Below are 20,689 nucleotides of genomic sequence, written 5' to 3' on the forward strand. Positions count from 1 at the left end.
ACTAATGTTTTTATTGTACCACACTTTGAGAATCCCCGATCTGTTGGGAATATCATGTTAACTCATTTGCTCCCAAAAACGTTCTATTTTAAATGTTTTAAGTGTCCCAAAGACGTATTTATAAGTTGTTTTTTTTTTAATGTTTTTAAGTTATACAGAAGGCTTTGATGCAGCCTCTGAACTGCACAGAACGGGTGAAGCAATGGTAGTAATTACAAAAACAGCCATCGTGTGGCGGCAGAGTACAAGAGATCAACCAGGGCCATGTTGTAAACAAGCTCATTTACCCACAGTACTAAATTGATTTGTAAATAATGATGAAACTTAGCTATATTCTAATGCTAATTGCTGCAAAACAGAAACAGAAATATACTGTTTTTCCTGATGAAAGAAGAGACTCTTTGTATAGCAGCAGAACACAATATTCTGTGGGATTTGCAAAATTAGTCAAAATCCAGTAAAACAGCCAGGAGCGAAGGCGGTTGCTTCAGTGAAAATGGCTGGGAGTGAAAAAAACAAACAGTTACGCGTTGATTGGAAAAGGACTTTATTATTAGAAATGTTGCTTGGAGACGATTCCCCTATTTTAAATATTCTAATACAGATGTCTAGTTTGGAAATGAGCAATAGGTGAGACTACTAACTCAAGCCTCATTTACAGCAAGGAAAGTACATTTTAGTTGTACAGAATTGGTCTGTTATAATATGTAAAGTGTGGAGCTACACTGCAGTCTTTCGATTGGTCAACAAAAGTTTACCCTTCCAGTTGAGTTGAAGTGCTGCTTGGTGGAAATGTCTACGAGCAACTGCTGGGATGGATTTTTTTTCTTATGAAATAGCGGAATGTGTCCAGTGAATTTCTTTGGGAATTTCAAATGGATTATTTTGGAAATATTCCAAATTGGAAACTTTTAATGGGAATTAACTGAAAATTGAGGATAAGGTAATGTCATAGTAGCATTGAGGCATAAATATAAACATTTTACTTGAAAAAAAAAAAACTTTCTCCAGCTATATTCAATGTTCCCTATTAATCTAGCCTTCAATTTTGTAAAGTCTTGTTTTATCCAATTTATTCCTATAAACTCCCACTGAAAGTTTCCAACTTTGAAAATTCCCAACATTTTACAACCCTAATAAATACCCAGATGGTCCCAGAAGTCACACATATGGCTCCTGGTCCCCACTTGGGAATGTGAGCGCACCGTCAGGTTCATGACCAGCCACCCGCTGGTGTCAGAATAGCGAGGCCACACGGGCAGACGTTGCTCCCGGCAGAAGGTCGTCTGACGGACCCGTGAGGACGGGTCGCCCGTGTGTGCAAAGGCGCCCCAGTAGCACAGCATCCGATTGGACAGCAGCTTCTCGGCCGGCGTCAGGGTGAAGTTAGCCACGGGGGCCGAGTCGAAGACGAATGGCAACTCGGCGCCGTGGCAGACGTGCCGGTAGCAAAAGGTCAGACCGGACCAGACGCGGGGGTCCGACGTCACGTGGTCGAATACGTACATCCATGCTTGGCTTCCTGCTTCTGTGCCGGCACGCGCCGACCTCCGCGATGGACACAGAAAGACGAAGTCGGTGACGATCTTAAGTGAGAAGAAGACAAAAAAACAAAATTAGCTGCACTTAAATGAACAGTAAATAGAGGCAGTGCAGTGAGAATAATTTTTTATGCTACATAACAAAAAGAAGCAACAAAAAAATGAAAATGCTTTCTATCTTTTAGAGACTGGAACCTGCACCCACACAGCTGTATGCAGAGATTCGCACACGATTCACTTATCTTCATTCGTTGTTACTTTTGTCCCAAATGGCAGATACTGGTTTAAAACTTTTAGTCTTGGGATGAAGTTATGTAGCATAGCCCTCAAAGGTTGTGGTTCTGTAAATATCTTTACACGGTGTTTTTCTGCGCCGCTTTGCAATATGTATCCTACATGCATTTGCCAAATGTTGCTGATCCAATTCCATCATGTTTGCAGGCAGAAATGGTGGAGGAGGGGGCCGAAACGCTGAGCTCTCAACATCAGCTCTATGGCAAACTGGCTGACATTTATGCCGACCCCCCCCACACACACACACATCCTCTCGAGAAGTGCCCTTTATGAAGACATGTAAGTGTGCGCACATTTGTGAGTGTGTGTGGCCCAAAACTGTCGGTGAATATTTATAACAGTTCCTATGAAGGTTTATCCTGGGGCTGATACAAGTGAATCCGGTCCGCTTTGTGTTTGCATTGCATACCTGGGGGCACTCTGAGGCATTAAAAGTGCTTTTGCTTAGTTCAAGATGGGTCATTTACATATACGCAAGAATATTTTGAATTCATTGAAATGATCAAAAGCAGCCATCAAAAACATCCGACACAATCTGTGCTTTTGTAGCATGCCGTAAAACTGTTAAGTCCAGAAGAAATCACTTTGTATAAAAAAATAAAAAATAAACTTTTCTGAACGTATCGCTGCAAACTGGGAAGGATGTGACTAACTCTAAAACCCATGCCGCTAAGTATCCAGAATTCCACACTTCGATGATGTCTATACTAAAATGTGTACACTCAAATTAACATCACAGTCAGTGTCCCCGCATTACCCAGATATGTCTGCCTTGTGCTTCATTAATTATTCTGGGGTGACGGCCTGCCACTGTTGGTGTTGATGACAGACAAGTCACTTCCTGGTGCTGGCAGTCTGGCTGCATCTCAAACAGACAAACTCCGTGACTGCCATGCAGGTAGCTGGCTCTCAATGCTTCCAGGCACCATACTAATGATGGGAAGGGGGGTAGGTGTGTAATTTGCCTGCTATAGAAGCTGGAGATTTAGCTCCCTGTGCGGGCAGGAGAGTTTTACTAAAATGATGACACCATTAAAGATACAATACCATTTACTGTAGGTGAACTAATGAATACACACACACTCACACGCACGCACACACGCACATACACATACTCACCCACATACAAAATATATACAGTATATATATATATATATTTTTTTTTAATTAAAAAAAAAAAAAAAAAGAGAGCAATGATGATGACATGTCAAATCGGTAAAATTGCCGAATGAACAATACTGAGCTCTCCCAAAAAAAAAGAAAAAGAAAAAAAAGCTACAATACCAGCATATCTTTGTTTCTCCTGATGTTAAATAAGCTCAGTGGTAGAGCGGTTGTCTCCCAAACCGAAACATTGTGGGTTCGATCCTCACCCCTTGGTGACCATGTCGAAGTGTCCTTGAGCAAGACACTCAACCCTAATTTCCTCCCAGTGGACCTGGAAGCATCCCGGAAGCAGCCAACCACTGGTGTATGAATGTGTGTGAGAATAGAAGGCTTTGTAAAATGCTTTGGGCAGCATATTGTGTAAATAAAGTGCAATCTAAAAACTTGAGTATCTATTTGAAATGCTCGATAAGGAGGCTACTAGTGTGTGTAGTGTTAGTTGTGCAGCACGGTAATTCTCTAGTAAGTAGGCCAAAAGTGGCGGACACATTATTAAGACAGTCTTTCTGAATTGCCTTACTAGTGAGGACAGAGTGTACTAGTGCATAACGCTTAAGATGGATATCAAAACGCTCAAACGGCTTTTTGTAGCAGCTCCTTATTTTCTTCATTATTTTCTTCATTATTTTCTTCATTATTTGAGTTTTTAGAATGTGTGAAGCCCAAAGAGACACTCAGAGGCTCACAATCGATCCATGCATGACCTCCCTTCAGTCGACTTCTTGATGCCTGGGCTGCACGTGCACAAAGGCATTCGTCCACTTTCTACTCAATCGGCCGTTAGTGGCCCAAAATTGGTTTTGGAGAACTCACGGGGTCAAATTTGACCCCTATAAATTCTGCGACTCAAATAACAAAGACCTTTTTTTTTTTTTTTTACAAATTTAACTTCAAAAGTCCAGAGTGCCACTTCTGACCCCTGCATGGGGCCATCTAGTGGATGAATATTGCACTTACACGAGCCAGAGTGGTGGTGGTGACAAGATGGCTGGCAACATGCTGTTTTGTTGAGATGGAAATCAATCCAAACAAAACCATCTTCTCAGCAAACCATCAGATGGTAAACTTTTTTTTTTTTGTTAATCTATTTCATATCATGTTGCAGAATGCCTAGGAGTATGTTTTATATATATATATATATATATATATATATATATATATAAATTAGCAACTCTGAGCTAGTTAAAAAAAGTTGAAAAAAAAACATATATTTTGGTGTTCAGTGAACTTATAGCAGTCATTTAATGTACAATTCATAATTTTCCAAAGAAGAAAAGGGTTCTTGGGTTCTCCAGGGTTAAAATGGAATAAAAACCCGTATTTAGACAGAATTGGCCTCAGTCTGAATGGCAAGGCCTGGTTTCTCTATCTATTTGTATGAGCTAGGAAATTTGCATACATTATTGTCTCTTCTGCTTAATTAAATGCGCCCCGGAGCAGAGCTTTAAAGTGACTTTGCTCGTCAAAGTTTTATGTCTGCATAGCTCGTATTTAGAGCCATATTTTCAGCCGGTGCGTTTAAGTGCTTGCTTCATATGGTATTTGCACTCCAGATGGAGTGGAAGAGACGTTCTTGACTAAAGTATACAGTAAGTGCTTCGCTGCATTAAGTAACTATTTGATTTTGAATGGTAAAGTGTAGCGTTGTATTTAATTTTGTGGTCTTTTGGCCTGACTTTTCACTCTTAACGTGCAAGTTTGAAAAATGCTATTATTAATAAAGTCTACCAAAGTGTCTCCACAAACAGTTACAATGTAATCAGTGTGTCTCTCTAAGCATAAAAACAAAGAGTCCATGTTTATGTCCCAAACCCACATTTGGCCAATAAAAAAAGAAAGCATGTGATGCCTTCCTCCATTATACTCAATCTCTGTAATTCCCTCACATCACATTTGGCTTCCACGTGATCGTATAGTTCCACGCTTGTGCACAGAGGCCGACATTACATTACAAATAATTGCACAATAATGCGAAATGCAGGAAATGAGGCTTGAGTTCAAAGTTAAATTGAAGAACACAAGCCAGCCAAATTCCCCTTGGTTGTTAGAGAGCTGCATTTTGTTTTGTGCAAAATGGTCCTATTTTATTTAGAATTGCTGTATCTCGTCTTCTTTTAAATGCCTCTCCCAAAATGTCATGATACAATATTTTAAACTTCTGAATGGATCAGGATTCCTCCTGCTACCCTTTGAGGCTTTACTTGCCTACTTTTAAGAGACAATTATGAGTTCCCGTGGGACCAGTGCGGGTCCTCGATGATGGCCACAGTATACACTTAACGGGCCTTTTGTTCTTTTATATGATCATAAAAGACTTTAAGGCCTCATTAGTTTAATTGTTTTAGCAATACTATCTGCCTACATATAATTATTGATCAGTCTTTTTTAATGAAATACACCCAGAAAAGAAAAAACAAGGCTTAATTGATGTTGTGTCCTATACACTACGTTACACCGGCTAGCCCTTTAGGTCACATATACAAATGCTAAGTGATGTGGCCTCCAGGGGGCGCCACATCGTGAGGATAAATGGTCTAGGTGAATAGTAGGGAACCCTGGTCCTCGAGAACACACCTGATTCATGAACGAGATGGTTACCAGGCTTCTAAAGAGCTGGCTGATTAGCTGATGATTTGAGTCAGCTGTGTTGGAAGAGGAAGACATGGAAAACAGGCAGGACAGTGGCTCTCGAAGACTAGGGTTCCCTATCCCTGGTCTAGGTCACATTACATAATTGGTTATTATTATTCGTATGGCTAAATTGATATCTCTGTATTCATCTCCAATGACATGACCCACTTTTACATTTTCAACTGTAGCTGTAGTTGCGTTTGCACAGAAGTACAGGGTGTCCATAAAGTCTCTTTACCATTTAAAAAATTTATAAAAAATGCAATTGATTAGATATTTTATTTCGATTTGTTCTATTGTATTCAGCGTTTCTTAAAGTTTTTTTTTTTACCTCTTTTAATACACTTCTACATGGGCACCATTAGTTGCACGAAGCACATCAAGACGATACTCGATTTCTTGCCATGTTCGCTGTAGCATAGCCTCATCAATTGTGCCAATGGCATCAGTAATCCTTTGCTTAAGGTCAGTAATGATAAACACTGTGTGTGTTTTTAAACATTGAATACAATAGAACAAATCTAAATAAAATATCAGTTGCTTTTTTAATTATTTTTTTAAATGGTAAAGAGACTTTATGGACACCCTGTATATTGCCGAAAAATTACCGAATGAACAATACTGAGCTCTCCGAAAAAAAAAAAGAAAAGAAAAAAAAGTATATTGCGTTCTCACCTGAGCCAGCATAACTCTTCGATCAGAGTCTCTGAAGAGAGGCAGGTACTTGTGCAGGATCCGTAGGCTGTGTTGTTTGAAGATGGCCGTAACGTACATGATGGATTCCACCGCGGACACGGGCTTGTTAAAGACGCCATACACAAAGATCACGCCTTCCTCTGAGGTCGTACCTGCAGGACAGTAACAACGAAACAAAGACTCGAGTATGAACTTGTTTGTGATGTGTGATAAGAGGAATTTCAGAGTCTAGCGTCAATAATGAATCGTGTGTGTGAGTCTTACCCAGCAGCACCTGCTTCTCCTTGTGCCAGTGGCCTTTCTGGAAGGCAGCGACCGCCTGCTCCTTGATCAGTTCACCATCAATAAAGGGACCCCATGTCTCGAACACCTCCAGGAACCTGAACGGGTTCACCAGCTTAGAACCTGGGATCACAGAATTTCCAGTTATCTCAAAACCTCGAGGGACTTGACAACAAACTTTCAAAAGGTCAGACACGAAAAACACTTTTGATAAACCACCTTCTGGTTTTTGTTTTTGAGTTTCAGGGCTCTCACACCTCAGCAAGATATACTATCGCACTAAAAAAAAACGAACTGCTCCTTTCAAGGTCCCTCCCAAGAGTTATTTTGCTTCACATGATGCCATAAATCAAGATAAAACTTGTGTTTTTCATCATAAACTGGCTAGTGCCGCTTATGTAACAGAGTTTGCAAAGTGTGGGCTGCTGCCGGTGCTGCTGCTGCTGCTGCTTATGCGCATCGTCCTACTTGTTTTCATCTGCGCTTCCAGGACGGCCTGTGGCGCGAGCGACAGCAGACAGACGATGTCGCCAACGGAGCAGTTGGTCTTTTTTGCAAAGTCCTTTCCGAGCTTCAGGGCGTCGTGTCTGAGAGATAAAGTGAATGAAACGTGGAAACTGGATCATCATCAAGTTGAACTGCATGTGAATTTTTGGTATACTCAATTTTTCTAAGGGTTTAAAAAAGTGACTGTGGCTACAACATTTCTAACAGGTGTTGGTAACTGTGGTTTATTGCCAGGAAAATTGATGGAGTCCTTTTTTTTTTCCCATGACAGTGTGTGAGAGATGAGAATACTGTACACCGCTGCCACTTCCTCACCTGGTCTTGAAAGGGATGGAGAAGGGCAAACTCTGCAGAACGGCCTGTTTGAACAGAGGCTTGCTGCTTTGGATCATCAGGTGAAGACTCACAGACTGAGCACCGGCACTCTCGCCGAATATCGTCACCTGACACAAAAAACAATACAGCATTTTTTTTACATTTGCAATTACTGCCATCGTGTACTTGACACTCAGTGTTGCAAATTCAAATCAGTATGTTTTGCTTTTTGCTGTTGTGTGCGTGGTAATGTAAGAAATTACTGGGGGTTTTTTTCTTCTTCTTTTTTTTCTTCTTTTTTTTCCCAGGAGAGCTCAGTATTGTTCATTCGATTTGACATCATCATTGCTCTCCTTTTTTTAAAAAACAAATAAATAAATAAATAAATAATAAAAATGTTTGGGGTTTTTTCTTTTTTTTTTTTTGGTCGATATTCAGAGTTTGTTTATTTTTCCAGTTAACAAGAATTGTTTTTTTAGCGATAGTAAGGGCTACAAGTGTAGATTGAAATTGTTTATGTGGTAAGTCAGTTGTTGTTAGGTCACCTAGCAAACACAAGTTTGGAGATAAAGGTATCCTACAGTCCAAAATAGCGGAAAGTTTTTCTAAGACTTTAGTCCAGAAATACATAACCGGAGTACATAACCATAAAGCATGAACATAAGTGTCTGTAGTGTTTTGTAAGCATTGGAGACAAATGTCGGAGTCTGAGAGTCCCATTTTCTTCATCATATATTGAGTAATGTATGTTCTGTGAATAATTTTATATTGGATAAGTTGTAAATTTGTGTGTTTTGTCATTTTAAATGCGTTTTCACAAACTTGAATCCAAAAGTCAGGTTCCGGTGCTATAGACAAGTCTGTCTCCCATTTCGAGATGGGTAAAGACATTTTATCAGTATATGAAAGTAACTTATATATTTTTGAAAGTTTTTTTGTTGTTGTCGGAGAAAGCTTGTTAATATCTTTAGCTAAAACAGGCGGTTGGAGCGTACCCCGAAGTGTTGGAATTTTTTTCTTTATCATATTTTTAACTTGTAAGAAATTACTGCTAAATATTGCTAATATTGTAACTAAAACAATCTCATTTTCATTAGTTGCACTGCATTTTAACATAATCATTTGACCTGTGCACTGATTGGATTGGCTGGAAAAACAAAACAAATCAGCACATATTACTCCTCTCACTGTGACTTTGGTTTCTGTTCATGGTCCGATTGTATGCCATTCACTTGCTTTCCAGTGGCTTTTGGTGCATCACTGGATGATATAAATGACAGTCGTAAGGCAGAAAATTTAATTTTGGATCGCTACTGCCACCTGTGGCTGAAAAATTAAGATGCATACTCCTATAATGTCCACATGACGTCACATTCGCAGACAGGGGGGGTGAAATTCAAACCTGAATCTAGTCTGAAAACCAGATGCTTGCAGCCAGCAGCTAAAATGTTAATCTACTAATTAGAAGATGTTTTAGTAATAAATTATCAAATAAAAAGGCATTTTTGGGCAAATTATTACATAGAGCAGCTTTAACACCTTGCAAATAAATGTTATTTGTTGTATTTAGTTTATTTAAGGCTAGGTGTTGGCTAGACAGAATTGAAAGATTCCCATGGTTTAGCAAATTTATTAGACCTCCAATTACACAAACGAGAAGAGAACATAAAATACTTTCATGCGGATTTTTTCAGTTTACCATTTTGAACGGGAGCAAGTCATTTTTTTTAAATGAAAGTCAGCTTTTTATACAGTACCTAAATTCAAGTTGTTCATTTTTTTTATTTCATTGTCTATGCGTGAATGGTTGGTTGTCTCTCTCTTTATGTGTCCTCTGATCGACCAGTGATGAGTCCATAGTGTAGTCAAATCATGTTTCACCTGAGCAGCTGGGATTATCATTGGCTGTCCTGCCTGTAAATGAGAACTTTTGCTAGAAAACATTGAGAACTCACTAATAACTACTATGTACAGTTCAGTTGTATTTAACTTTAATTTGTTGGCATTTCATCTTTACATTTTTTTTTTTACATTTATTTAGATATAAGTTAACAATGCTTAAGCACTTTAATTTGTATTTGTTTAAATTTCCCTATATATAAGCGCAGTGCAGTATGCTACTATTAATAAATGGATGATTGATACTCGCCTTGCTGGAGTCACCTCCAAACATCGCAATGTTCCGCTGGACCCAAAGAAGTGCTGCCTGCTGGTCCAAAATCCCATAATTTCCCACGGCTGACGTCTTGGGGTCTTTGCCAGACACCAGGAACCCAAACGCACCTTTCAGTCATACAGTCACATGATCAACGTCACAGTCGGGCTAATTGACTCCAGCGTGGCAGCCATTTGCCAAATTACCTTCACATTTCACTGCTCATGTGTTCTGCCTCAGAGGCAGACGGTATAATTACTAACAGCCATTTTCAAATAATGACTCTCACACGCATGCATAATATGTATTCTCATTCAGCGTTATTCTAATGGTTTCATTATGTCGAGAAAAGAACAAGGCTTCCTCACCTAGTCTGTACTCCAGGCTTACGACGATAGTGTGGGTGAAGTTGCTCATGAAGCGGCCGTCGTACATTGGCTTGGAGGCCGAACCGGCGATAAAATCCCCGCCGTGGATCCACACCATCACAGGAAGTGGACTGCGCAGTGGAGCGCTAAAGTTCACATCCCGGGGGACGAAGATGTTGAGGTAGAGACAGTCCTCGCTGACCTAAAGTGGGACATATGATTGAGGTAAAAAATAAAAAAATAAAAAAAAGCCAGAAAATCACGGGCAGAACATACACACTGAAGATTCAAGACCGAATTTCATCTCTGTGAGGCAGAATTTTTGAATGTGTTGATTCTTACATTTCTTGGACATTCCGCAGCGATTGGTCCTCTACAGCCTTGCATGCACGGCGCCCTGGGGAAGGTGGCATCATAAATCCCCTTCCAAGGACTCACAGGTCTGGGTGGCTTCCAGCGGTAAGCCCCAACTGGGGGGTCCGAATATGGTATGCCATAAAATATCTGGGCCTTATCCGCTGTAATCCCCTTGATTGGCCCGTTTTTGGTCAACACCACAGGTCCAGGAGTCCCATTCTTTTCCTTCTTGACTGGTTTGTCTTCACTTTCTCCTGTGAATGAGTTGACCTCCGACCTTTGCCAAGCTAGGGAGTTTATCCCAAAATCTGTATTGAGAACAAACGGATCATCATCCCTCACCAAGAGTCCAGCATAGATTCCTCTCAGGAAGCTGACAAGGTTAACCTCATCATTTTTTGTTGCCTCTCCAGTGATCGTCACCAAACAAAGTGTGCACCACAGCAGCGAGCACGTCCAGCTCTCCATATTTGACAAATAACGCATATATTTGCCAACACACACAGCTCAGATCATGATGAGACAAATCCCTCTACAAGACTGCTGCCTCAAACTCTCCACGGGCTTGTGACTCCAATTACTTGTTAAGATGAATCTGACAAAAGTTGTTGTGTGTGACTGGACTACAAGCACTGTAATGTTGGACTGTGATTGAGGACACATCGCCTTTACTTTGCCTGATGTAATTAGTTGGCACGCGATGGAAACTAGCACAATGTATGCAGTAAGCTTTATATCGGCCAACCCACTTTTGTTTTGAGATTCATATTCAATGTGTTATCAAAAGACGAAAAATATGTTTTATTGCTGAATGCCGATCCATCCAGTTTCTGTATTTCTTATCCTCATTAGGGTCACGGCTGAGCTGGAGCGCTTCCCGGCTGACTTAGGGGTGGTTTACACCCTGAACAGGTTGCCAGACGGTCACAGGACACATATAGACATTCACAATTCTGAACAATTTACACAATTCTTCTGTGAACCTAACACATTATTTTGTAGAATAGAGCTGAAGTATCTGGAGAAAACCCAGAAAAGCACAGCTGCAGGCTGCAGCAAAGAATCGAGTCCCAAACCTATTATTACCATTGTTATTTTCCTACCAATTTAGTGTCCTATTTTCCAAGTAGAAGGGTATTTTGATGTTTTGTTATTGGATTTTTAAAATATGGAAGCCCAAGAGAGTCACAATTATATATATATATATACATATATATATATATATATATAGTCAATATTATGAAATACCCTTTTGATAAATAACAGAGGCCATTAGTTCGTAAAATAAGGTAGTAGTATTATTAAATGTGTTTTTACTATTCCTTAAAGTATAACTCAACACTTAAATGTAAATTTTGATCGTCTTGGCTTTCCACTGCAGACGTTGACCGACAAACTCCAGGCTAACTTTTCGGTTTCGGTGCACAGTGACACCTACAGGCCACTGCCGGAGTCGCTTTTGAAGCCCTGAACGAGACGCTACAATTGGCACCCAAAAACATCAAGAGAACACGTTGTATGTCGGCAAAACATTTATAAAACATACTTTTACACAGCTATGTATTTATTTACATACATTGTTTAATACCTGTATACAATTCATTACGCAACGATGACTGCTTAAATTCCGGCTCCTAAAACGATGTGCAATGACGTCATCTCGCACACACCTGTCGCTTATTAGTGCCCTGTCCTTGTCCAGCAAAGCCTACTTTTTACCGAACGAAAACGCCTTTTCCTTGCTGGAATTACGAAGAAAAATGTAAGAAAACATGAATCAACAATGGACATGTTTCTCTCATTGACTCAAATTGATTTATCTCCAGGAATTCCTTTTGGTTTCCAGCCCTTTTCACACTGTTAACTCAAGGGATATCATTAGGTGAGATTGGCGCCGCTTGCGAATTTCTTTTAATGTGTTGTCCTATATAGGCAAAACTTTGTTTTTGTTCTGTTTGTTTTTTTTCTTCCTCTCTTCAACAGGACACACTGGTGACGTTTCTTTCTCTATTTGTTGGATCGACCTTAATAAGGAGGAAATGTAAATGTTTTTGTTCATTTTCTGCTCCCTGACTTCATACTATCAAGAACTTTAATTGTATTTATTTACATAGTTTGCTTTCTAATTGCCTGGTCTGCTTTCAGTGCTGTAGATTAACTCAAAATTGAAGTGGTTCTCAATTTTTTTTTGCACTTAGTATTAAATAAAGCACTTAGCTCTGTAGTGTAATGTTAGGCCCGAGCATTAAACTGCCCTTACAGGAAAATAAAAACTGCCTAAATCGTATAAAAAATTTACCTTTTTAAAAATCTACGTAATTAAAATTTACAAAAAGCTCTTCCATTTTAAATACACTAAAAAGTAAAATACAACTGGATTACCTAAGAATTATCATTATTATTGTATACCAGTAGAGGGAGACTGCATAGCACTAGTGTTTCTCGTACCTTTGGGCATTACTGGCCTATGATATTCAAACTATAGAAAATTGCATCATTTACGGTAATGGCCGAATTGCTGTGTCTAGCTCAGATGTTGGGAAAATAGTGGCCTGTAGCATTTGCGGCATTAAATAAGCTATTTTTTCCCCTTCTAAAATTGTTGAATTAAAATGTGTTTTATTTCATGAAATTGTAATTAGGGATGCACGATGATATTGGTGGCCGATTAATTATCGACCAATTTAACGTCAAACAGATAAACAAGATGATAAATAAATCCGCCAATAATAATAGACTTGCCAAGTTGGTCCATCTGTTGTGGTTTTGACTCAAGTTGTGCTCAACTCCTCAACCCCTCCCCTCGCCTATGGTAGTGCCGCATGTTTGTGACGTCAGAATGCACACGACCTAGTGTTCGCAGAAGATGCATCATGGCGACATGATGTATTATTGTGCATCCCTAATTGTAATGCATTTACAGTACATAATTTGTGAAACAGTTTTACATAAACTAAGTTTAAAAAAAAAAAAATTGGGGATAAATGTTGAATTGACAAAATAAGAAAAACTTAACATTTTTTAATGGAATGTTAAATATTTGGTTAAAAAAAAAATTCAACTAATGCATGGTAAATTTATTTTATTGACTTGGTTAATGCAGTTAGTGGAAATTTAAAAAGTTAAAAAATTCTGCTGGATATCTTTGAATATTAACATTTTATGTGCTGTACTTTCAGTTATATTTTATAATTTAGATAAGATAATTTATTTTATTAAAAGTAATGATTACTAACTATTTTAGATTTGCATTTAACGGGTTTTTTTTTTATCATTGCAAAATTACAAATTCTAAATACAATTGCCCGTACAACAGCGGAATTAGTTATTTTATCAAAATGAACTAATTTACATAAAAACTAAAGTACCTGTTGCCCATCTGTCCTTTAAAAAAGAAAAAAAAAAGGCCCAACTTAGCTCAGTGGCTTATCAAGACTTATTGTTTGTTCTCAGCTTTGGCAACCTATGGCTAAATGGCACAGCTTTAAAAAACATCCCTGCAAGAGCCAAATTGGTGTCCTTGACTATACCTCCGTCTGTAGAAAACAATGTGACCCTCGAGTATGCAGGTGATCTTAAATCGTGGACAATAACAGTTTCCCCAGGTAAGCACACAATGATGCTTTATTTCTTAATGCCATTTATCTAAAAGGAGCATGTTCTCAAACATCGGTGTTTTTAAGGTACCAAGCAAGTCAAAGTCAGTGGCCATCAAGGACTCAGCGATGTTAAAGATGTTACTGCACAGGTGCTGGAAAATTTTAAACAATTATGAAAAAAAAAATTTTTTTTTAAATGAAGCTGTTTTCATAATCTTATCACCCCTGTTTGTAGGAGGTCCTGGAAAACGTGCCTTCCACTGATGTGATCCCTTGTGAAAATGGCACGCTGTTCTTCTTTCAAGATGATAACTTCTTTCTTGCTATTGGTAAGAACAAGCATGGCTTTGTGGGCTTTAAATGCAACCATTCAACATTAGTAGACTTTTTTTTTTCTTTATTAAATATGTCCCGGTTAAATTTAGCTAAGTAAACCAACAAAAATCTCCATGTCTTTTTTTTTTTTTTCAAATGCCAGGACAGGACACCAGTTTCATTAAGTTTGTTGAGTTTTCCAACATAATCTAGTTAAGCAAACATTGGTTTGATGTTTGACTGTCTTCAAACTAGGCCACTCGGGGCGACATCCTACCAAGGTGGAGGCCCGGTTTCCCGCCGCATTGCGGTTGTCGTGGACGGGGGTCGGCCAACCAGCTCCTGTTGGCAGCAACCGCACTGTGACCGTGTATCAGCATGACCAGGACTCATTTCAAATGCTGAGCAGGAATCCATTCACCGACAGTCACTATGACATCACTTCCCTGAACTCCTGCACATTCTATGTGGTGTGCGTGGACTCCGAGGATGATTACCTTGTCACCTGCATCTCGACTTCAACTGGTATGCCCTGGAACAAAGCGTAGTCGGAAAAGAACGCCTTTCCACCAATCAAACTGAAACTCATTCTTAAAGCTTGACTTCAAAACCAAAAAGTACTGCAAAATGTTTTGTCATCTTTCCCATCAGAGCCAGACAATCCCCGAAACTTTCAGGTCAGTTCGTGGAACGGCAGCAGCATATCTTTGACCTGGGACTTGCCAGAGAACCTCGGGTTCTCCTTCTTCCTCCTCACGTCCTTCTATCTCAACGGGACTGACCACGTTGTGGAGGAGGCGCCAACCTGGATCGAGGGGGGCGACTTTGTTTTTACCTTGTCTGGCCTGCAACCCTGCAGCAGGGTTCGATTTGGCCTACAGACGGTTTGCCAAAAAGGGATAGAGCTCTACTACAGTGAAATGATCCAGATTGATGGAAATACTGGTACGTTCAACATTTTTGTCACCGTTTAAACGCTAACGAGAGAAAATGACACCTGACTTGAACCCACTTGTGTCAAATTAGCTCACTCTCGCATCAAGGCCTTGCGTCAGACGTCATTCGGCCCCGACAACTACACGCTGAGCTGGGTGGTGAGCAACGTGCCACCACCCGTCTTGAGGTTCAACATCCACCATGGTGACACGTTGCACGGCATTACATATGCTACTGACTACAAGGTTGAAGGGCTGCTGCCGTGCCAACTTTACCAAGCCAGAGTGGATGCAATGTGTGGCGATGGCGTGCTCATGAGTACCAAGACACTTCAAGTACACACAGGTACTTTATATTGTGTAGAAAGCGGCATAAAATGCCAATACATTTGTGAGCCTTGGAGTAAAATGATCATTGTCAAGGGTGATGTGTTTTTTTTTTTTTTAAGGTACAATGTAGAGTTTAAATCTTGTCCTGCCAATGACATGCAGGGAACTTAATTACACAGTAGTCACATCTAATGAGAAACGATATAACAATGTTAACCCTTTTCCTGCCAAGAACATTAATTTAACGTTAACAGAAATCCCAACGAGTACCGCCAATAACGTTAGTTGACGTCAACTATGTTTTGTTTTGTTTTTGTCAGTGGGCAGCGCAATGTCTTGTGCAGCTCTGGTTTCATGAATGAGTTGTTTTTTTTTTTTTTTTTTTTTAAGAAACACCAACTAACTATAGCCAGCAGATGGCAGCATTGTATCCTTTTTCAATGGGCTCCCGTGGATCAAATTGCATGAAAACGTGGCGGTTGTTAGGAAATACGTTTTCCAGGATTACGTGAATGATCAAAAGCGTCTAATTCAGAGCGTCATTAAACAAAAAATATTAGTGTTAAAGTCACTGTTGGGCAGAAAATATATATTTTCACAAAAAGCTCGTTTTATCCTTCTTTTTTCCATTACAGCTTGGTGTCATTGAAATGACCTATTTTCAAATGGTGATTACTAAAGATGGCAAAATGTAGAATCATGGTATCCACTATGTTTACGTAGTCATAGCACACAATATTCTGTTTGCCTTGAAAGATGGGTGAAAAGGCTTGAAATCACTGTAGCGGTTCTCTTCTTAGATAACGTTTGGCGGTAAGCGAATTTAAATGTTGTCACGCATTCTCTACCAATGACCAGTTGAGTACAAAGAGGCCTGACTTGTTTGTTTTTATCAGCTTGTATCTTCTCTTCAGTATGGAGTGTTCATGGCGAACACCTGGGGGAGGGGTGGAGTGATGCCAAGGCACAAGCTTGACACAGAGGCCGCAGTTGCGCTTCAGGCCAGAGGTGGCAGTCGCGAGTAAAAAAGTGGCAAACTCCACAATGCACCTAGGGGTGGAGATTACAGGATTGACATCCATTTTCAGGGCAGGGTGCACCCTGGACTGGTTGCCAGCAAATTGCAGGGCATTGCCTCCATTTGTAATTACAGAAATAATGTCTTTTTTTTTTCTTTTTCTTTTTTTAAGTGATCATCCCAGTGTTGCATTGTCTGCATTTCTAGGGGCCCGTGGTGTGTTTGAACTGCGATACCGCACAAATGGCTCGGTAGCGTTGTGGATTCCTGGCACCTCCATTTCATCCCTGTCATTTTTATACAAACTGTCCCTGGAGAATGGCAGTGTCCTCCAGATGGACAATTTGACCGTGACCAAGCTGCATCTGCGGGGACTGGACGCTGGGAAAACCTACGTCCTCGAGCTGTGGGAGCAGTGCGACGGCGGGTGGGAGTCGCAACCTACAGTGTTGTGCTTCACAGTAGACAATTCAACCTATGGCTTCCTTGTGAGGGGCGTAGCACTCGACTACATCGACGAAGACCAAGGTCTGAATCCCAAATGTAGCCCATGTAACATTTGTGTAACTAGACTGATGGGTGCATTTCTGTTTTATGCTGTAGCTGAAGAAATTCACGTGCTCAGAATGGTCGTGCCGGGACCTCTGCCTGATGATGTGGATGATGAAATGTCTGAGGCAACAACTGTAATGGTGGAGAGTGTCCAAAATATAGTAAGCAGCTTCCTGCATATTTAACATACACCGAGCCATTTTGAAGCAATACACAGTATTTGTTGAATGAAACGGAAAAAAATGTCCTATACCAATTTGGGCGTTCATTTTGTGTCCTGCAGCTTCTCAAGATGTTGAGCAAGGTCCGTCCTCCAATCCGTGCGGAGGTCACCAGTATGGAACCTGCAACTGCGATGAACAAAACATTGGTTCAGCTGATGCTTTTCGACGCGTCCCACAAAGACGACGACATGCCCCTGCCGGTTATGTTTCACATGGATTACATTAAGTCCCGGGACAATGCTAATGTCTCTGTCCGAGGTCGAGTTCTTCACTGGGATGGTAGGAGAAGGCAGAATTGCTTCAAATCAGTTAATTGGCTTGCATTTGATGGACTCGTTTGTTCTTTCAGGTCCAGATCTTTGTGCGGCGTCCGCCCACACGTTGTGTCCTCAGAACTCTCAGTGCATCAACACTCTGGGCTCATTCCATTGTGCGTGCAATTCGGGCTACTATGACGTGAGCGCTGTGCTTCAGCCACCGGTGCCCTCCCACCCGCTCTGCAACGGTAATGGGGGTCATTTTTAACTATGTGGAATGCAAGTATTGCTTGGTGAGTGCGAAAAATAATGTAAAACATGCCTCCCGATTTTAAATTTAAATATGACCTTTAAAAAAAAAAAAAAAGACGGGAACTGTCTAAAGCCCAGTAATTTGTCTGCTGCTGACCTATAAAAGTCACACTTGTCTCGACAGAGAAAGGCATTTTCAGTCAGTGTCTGGAGAACGAGATGACCGGTGGCGTGGCGAAACCCTACCTGACAGCGTACATTGGCGGGAAGGTGGAGGTAGTGCTGAACAACGCCACGTGCCAAGTGGAGCAAAGCGAAATGTTGTTCCACTTCCGCACTCCTCGGCATGGCTCGCAATGCGGGACAAAGAGGCGGGTGAGTGGACTTCTTTTGGGTTTAAAATGGTCCAAAGTCCGAAAGAGGCTACATTACATTTGAATGATCCCAAATGTGCCACTTCTGAGCAAGAAATGGGAAATTGTCATTTGAATCATGCAGTGCAAGTCCTGCCTTATGGCAATAAATGTAATTTGACTGTCTCCAAAACACCTTGTGTAAAGTGACTTTTGTGTTCTCCCAGGTGAACAAAACCCACATTGAGTTCCACAACACACTCGCTGTCTCCTTGACCAAGGAAGAAACCATCAGCCGGAGGGATCTGAAAGTGATCTGGAAGTGCGTCTACCCTCTGCATTATATCCGCAACGCCCATGTCAGCGTCGATTTGAAATGGTGGGTCGTGTTTGACATTGAAGCGCTCGGTCTCCACGTCACTTGAAGGCTAATATTTAAGTTACAAATGGTCTACTTAAAATTCACTTAAATGGGCTACATAAAGATGATATTGGGGGGGTTGTTGCCATGACAACCGGTGCATGCTACGAAGTAACAGCTCTACAAACAAGAAGAAAAAGCAATAAGTAACAAATCAAAAAAGATGGTCCCCCATCTGCATCTAGACTGTAAATGAATAGCACATGCACTCATACAGGTTGTGCTGTATTTTGTTTGATTGTATTTTCACTCATGGAGGAAGCACCAACAAGTCACCGATGTGGTGTGGCAAGCACTGGTCAAATATCATTGCCTATTATTTATTATCAATGGCCTGGTATGATAAGGGACCACTATTTTCTAGTAGTAAAATGAATCGCTTGTTTTAAAATCATTTTAGTTACAATTTCTATTTAACTTATGCAATACATTTTAAATGAATGATATTTAAGGACACTATCTTGAAGTTTGATGACCAGCACACACACTTAACTGTTTGTGCTGTAGGTTCAATACCTACTCCCTGGTGGAGTTCAACACCTCCCTGCAGCTCGGCCTGACCATGGACCTGTTCAGCGACAAGTCGTTTAGCAGCAGTTACCGTGAATTTGCCAGCATGGACCCAGAGGACACGCTGTACTTCCAGGTTGCCCTGGATGCCAACGCCTCTTTTCCCTCCAACGTCCTGCTGCACGTGGAGTCCTGCTGGGCCACAGAGACCCGTGACCCACAAAATGAAGTTCAGGGCATTTTCCTTGAGAACGGGTGAGGAAACTGCACTTTTTAGTCCCAGGATATGGGACGTGTCCAATCACTTCAATGATCTGTTCCCCTTTAGTTGTCCTATCGACTACACATTCCGGTGGCTGTCTGTGAACGGCGTGGCTCAGAAAAGCAGATTCGCCTTGCAGATGTTCCACATGCCCGAAGAACTACCCCTTTATTTTCACTGCTTGGCCGGCATATGTGGACTTAAAGAAAGCTGCACAAAGGTAATGCTACTTGGTCACAGTAGTTGTTGTGGGTGTCCCTCCACGAACATGCGAGACGTTTGCAGATTTGCCAGTTGGCTATTAGTTTTAAGATCAAAACAAATAATGTATCTTATCAACTGTCTTGTCATAAGTTCAAAGAACAATAAAGATGTGCTAATGGCCTATAAGAATTAATATCTCAGCTTTGTTTCTTCTGTCTTTAGCTAATATTAAAAAAAACAAAAAAAATACTAGAATCATAAGCATAAATGCGATTAGGTGAACGCGAAGAACATTTTCATGGACATTATCTTGGGGTTTAGCACTGCCTTAGGTTTACTTGCATTGTGTTCTGAAGCTACTTGCTCGAGACTTTTAAGAACTAGTTCCTTTTAGACAACAGCTTGGCCTAATTCTATGGCATTGTTTAAGTGAGTTTGTTCTAAGGCCTAGGAGTTGTTGCTCTTTACACTAATTAACGTCTCACAATAATCCCATATTCCTCTAAACACGTAGAACTGCACAGGCCCTCGACGCGCCAAGAGAGCGGCCACCCGCATGATGGACGTAAAACCAAACTCAAAACGAGCAGCTGTGGTGTCTGCTGGACCTCTCATTGTTAGTCGGGATGCGTCGCGAGTCAAACGGTCTTCCTGTAAGTTACGCAATTTTTATGAGATTGTGACAAGCTTGTCTATTCTTATACTCATGTTTTGACAATGTATAATATTGAATTAATTAATGGAATATGAACTTTTTTTCTTTTCTTTTGCAGGGAATGACAGTTTGACAATGATCTCCATTACGGTGGGGTTAGTGGGCATTTTGGGATTAGCAGTAATGTCAGTGAGTGCAACCAAAACTGTTATGGCTCTTCACACTAGGCAAAAGAAATAAAGTGGCTCAAACTGTCTCCTTTGTCTGTGTTTTCTTAAATGTTAAGAGAGCTGTATGGATTCCTGCTCTGCCTTTTGAAGAGGTTAAATTTATTCCTCTTTTGCGTGTTCCAAAAATATGAAGACAGATTTCTTGTAAGAAAAAACACCATTGCAAAGATGATTTATTAAAACAGAGATCTCCGGACATCGGGACGACCCTGAACATCACGTAGGAGGTGGAATTTTGCCCATTGTGCCCCCTCCCTTA

General features: G+C 40.6%; 2 protein-coding genes and 1 long non-coding RNA gene across 3 annotated transcripts; 2 read left to right on the top strand and 1 right to left on the bottom strand.

Annotated features, from left to right (window-relative positions):
- Positions 1-558: 558 nt before the first annotated feature.
- Positions 559-11,407, bottom strand: LOC144035306 (cAMP-regulated D2 protein). The gene is made up of 8 exons (XM_077544897.1): positions 10,299-11,407; positions 9,957-10,158; positions 9,583-9,716; positions 7,434-7,561; positions 7,080-7,198; positions 6,594-6,734; positions 6,309-6,481; positions 559-1,586 (listed from the first exon to the last, which is right to left on the bottom strand). The coding sequence occupies exons 1-8, from the start codon at positions 10,797-10,799 to the stop codon at positions 1,134-1,136; spliced, it is 1,851 nt and encodes a 616-aa protein (XP_077401023.1). The 5' UTR covers positions 10,800-11,407; the 3' UTR covers positions 559-1,133.
- On the top strand, positions 4,462-7,683 carry LOC144035309 (uncharacterized). Its single transcript, XR_013288412.1, has 3 exons — positions 4,462-6,798; positions 7,102-7,266; positions 7,390-7,683. It is a non-coding gene; the product is annotated as an uncharacterized LOC144035309 (long non-coding RNA).
- A 574-nt stretch (positions 11,408-11,981) lies between the features above and the next one.
- LOC144035305 (uncharacterized) lies at positions 11,982-20,455 on the top strand. Its single transcript, XM_077544895.1, has 19 exons — positions 11,982-12,075; positions 12,140-12,195; positions 12,297-12,354; positions 13,767-13,918; positions 13,997-14,061; positions 14,148-14,241; positions 14,483-14,752; positions 14,879-15,172; positions 15,254-15,508; positions 16,718-17,038; positions 17,114-17,223; positions 17,346-17,565; positions 17,636-17,791; positions 17,980-18,170; positions 18,376-18,527; positions 19,077-19,334; positions 19,408-19,561; positions 20,060-20,198; positions 20,319-20,455. Coding segments are annotated over exons 1-19 (3,069 nt in total). The 5' UTR covers positions 11,982-12,073; the 3' UTR covers positions 20,441-20,455.
- Positions 20,456-20,689: the final 234 nt, after the last annotated feature.

The sequence above is a fragment of the Vanacampus margaritifer genome, chromosome 15 (genome assembly GCF_051991255.1).
Source record: "Vanacampus margaritifer isolate UIUO_Vmar chromosome 15, RoL_Vmar_1.0, whole genome shotgun sequence".
Taxonomy (NCBI): domain Eukaryota; kingdom Metazoa; phylum Chordata; class Actinopteri; order Syngnathiformes; family Syngnathidae; genus Vanacampus; species Vanacampus margaritifer.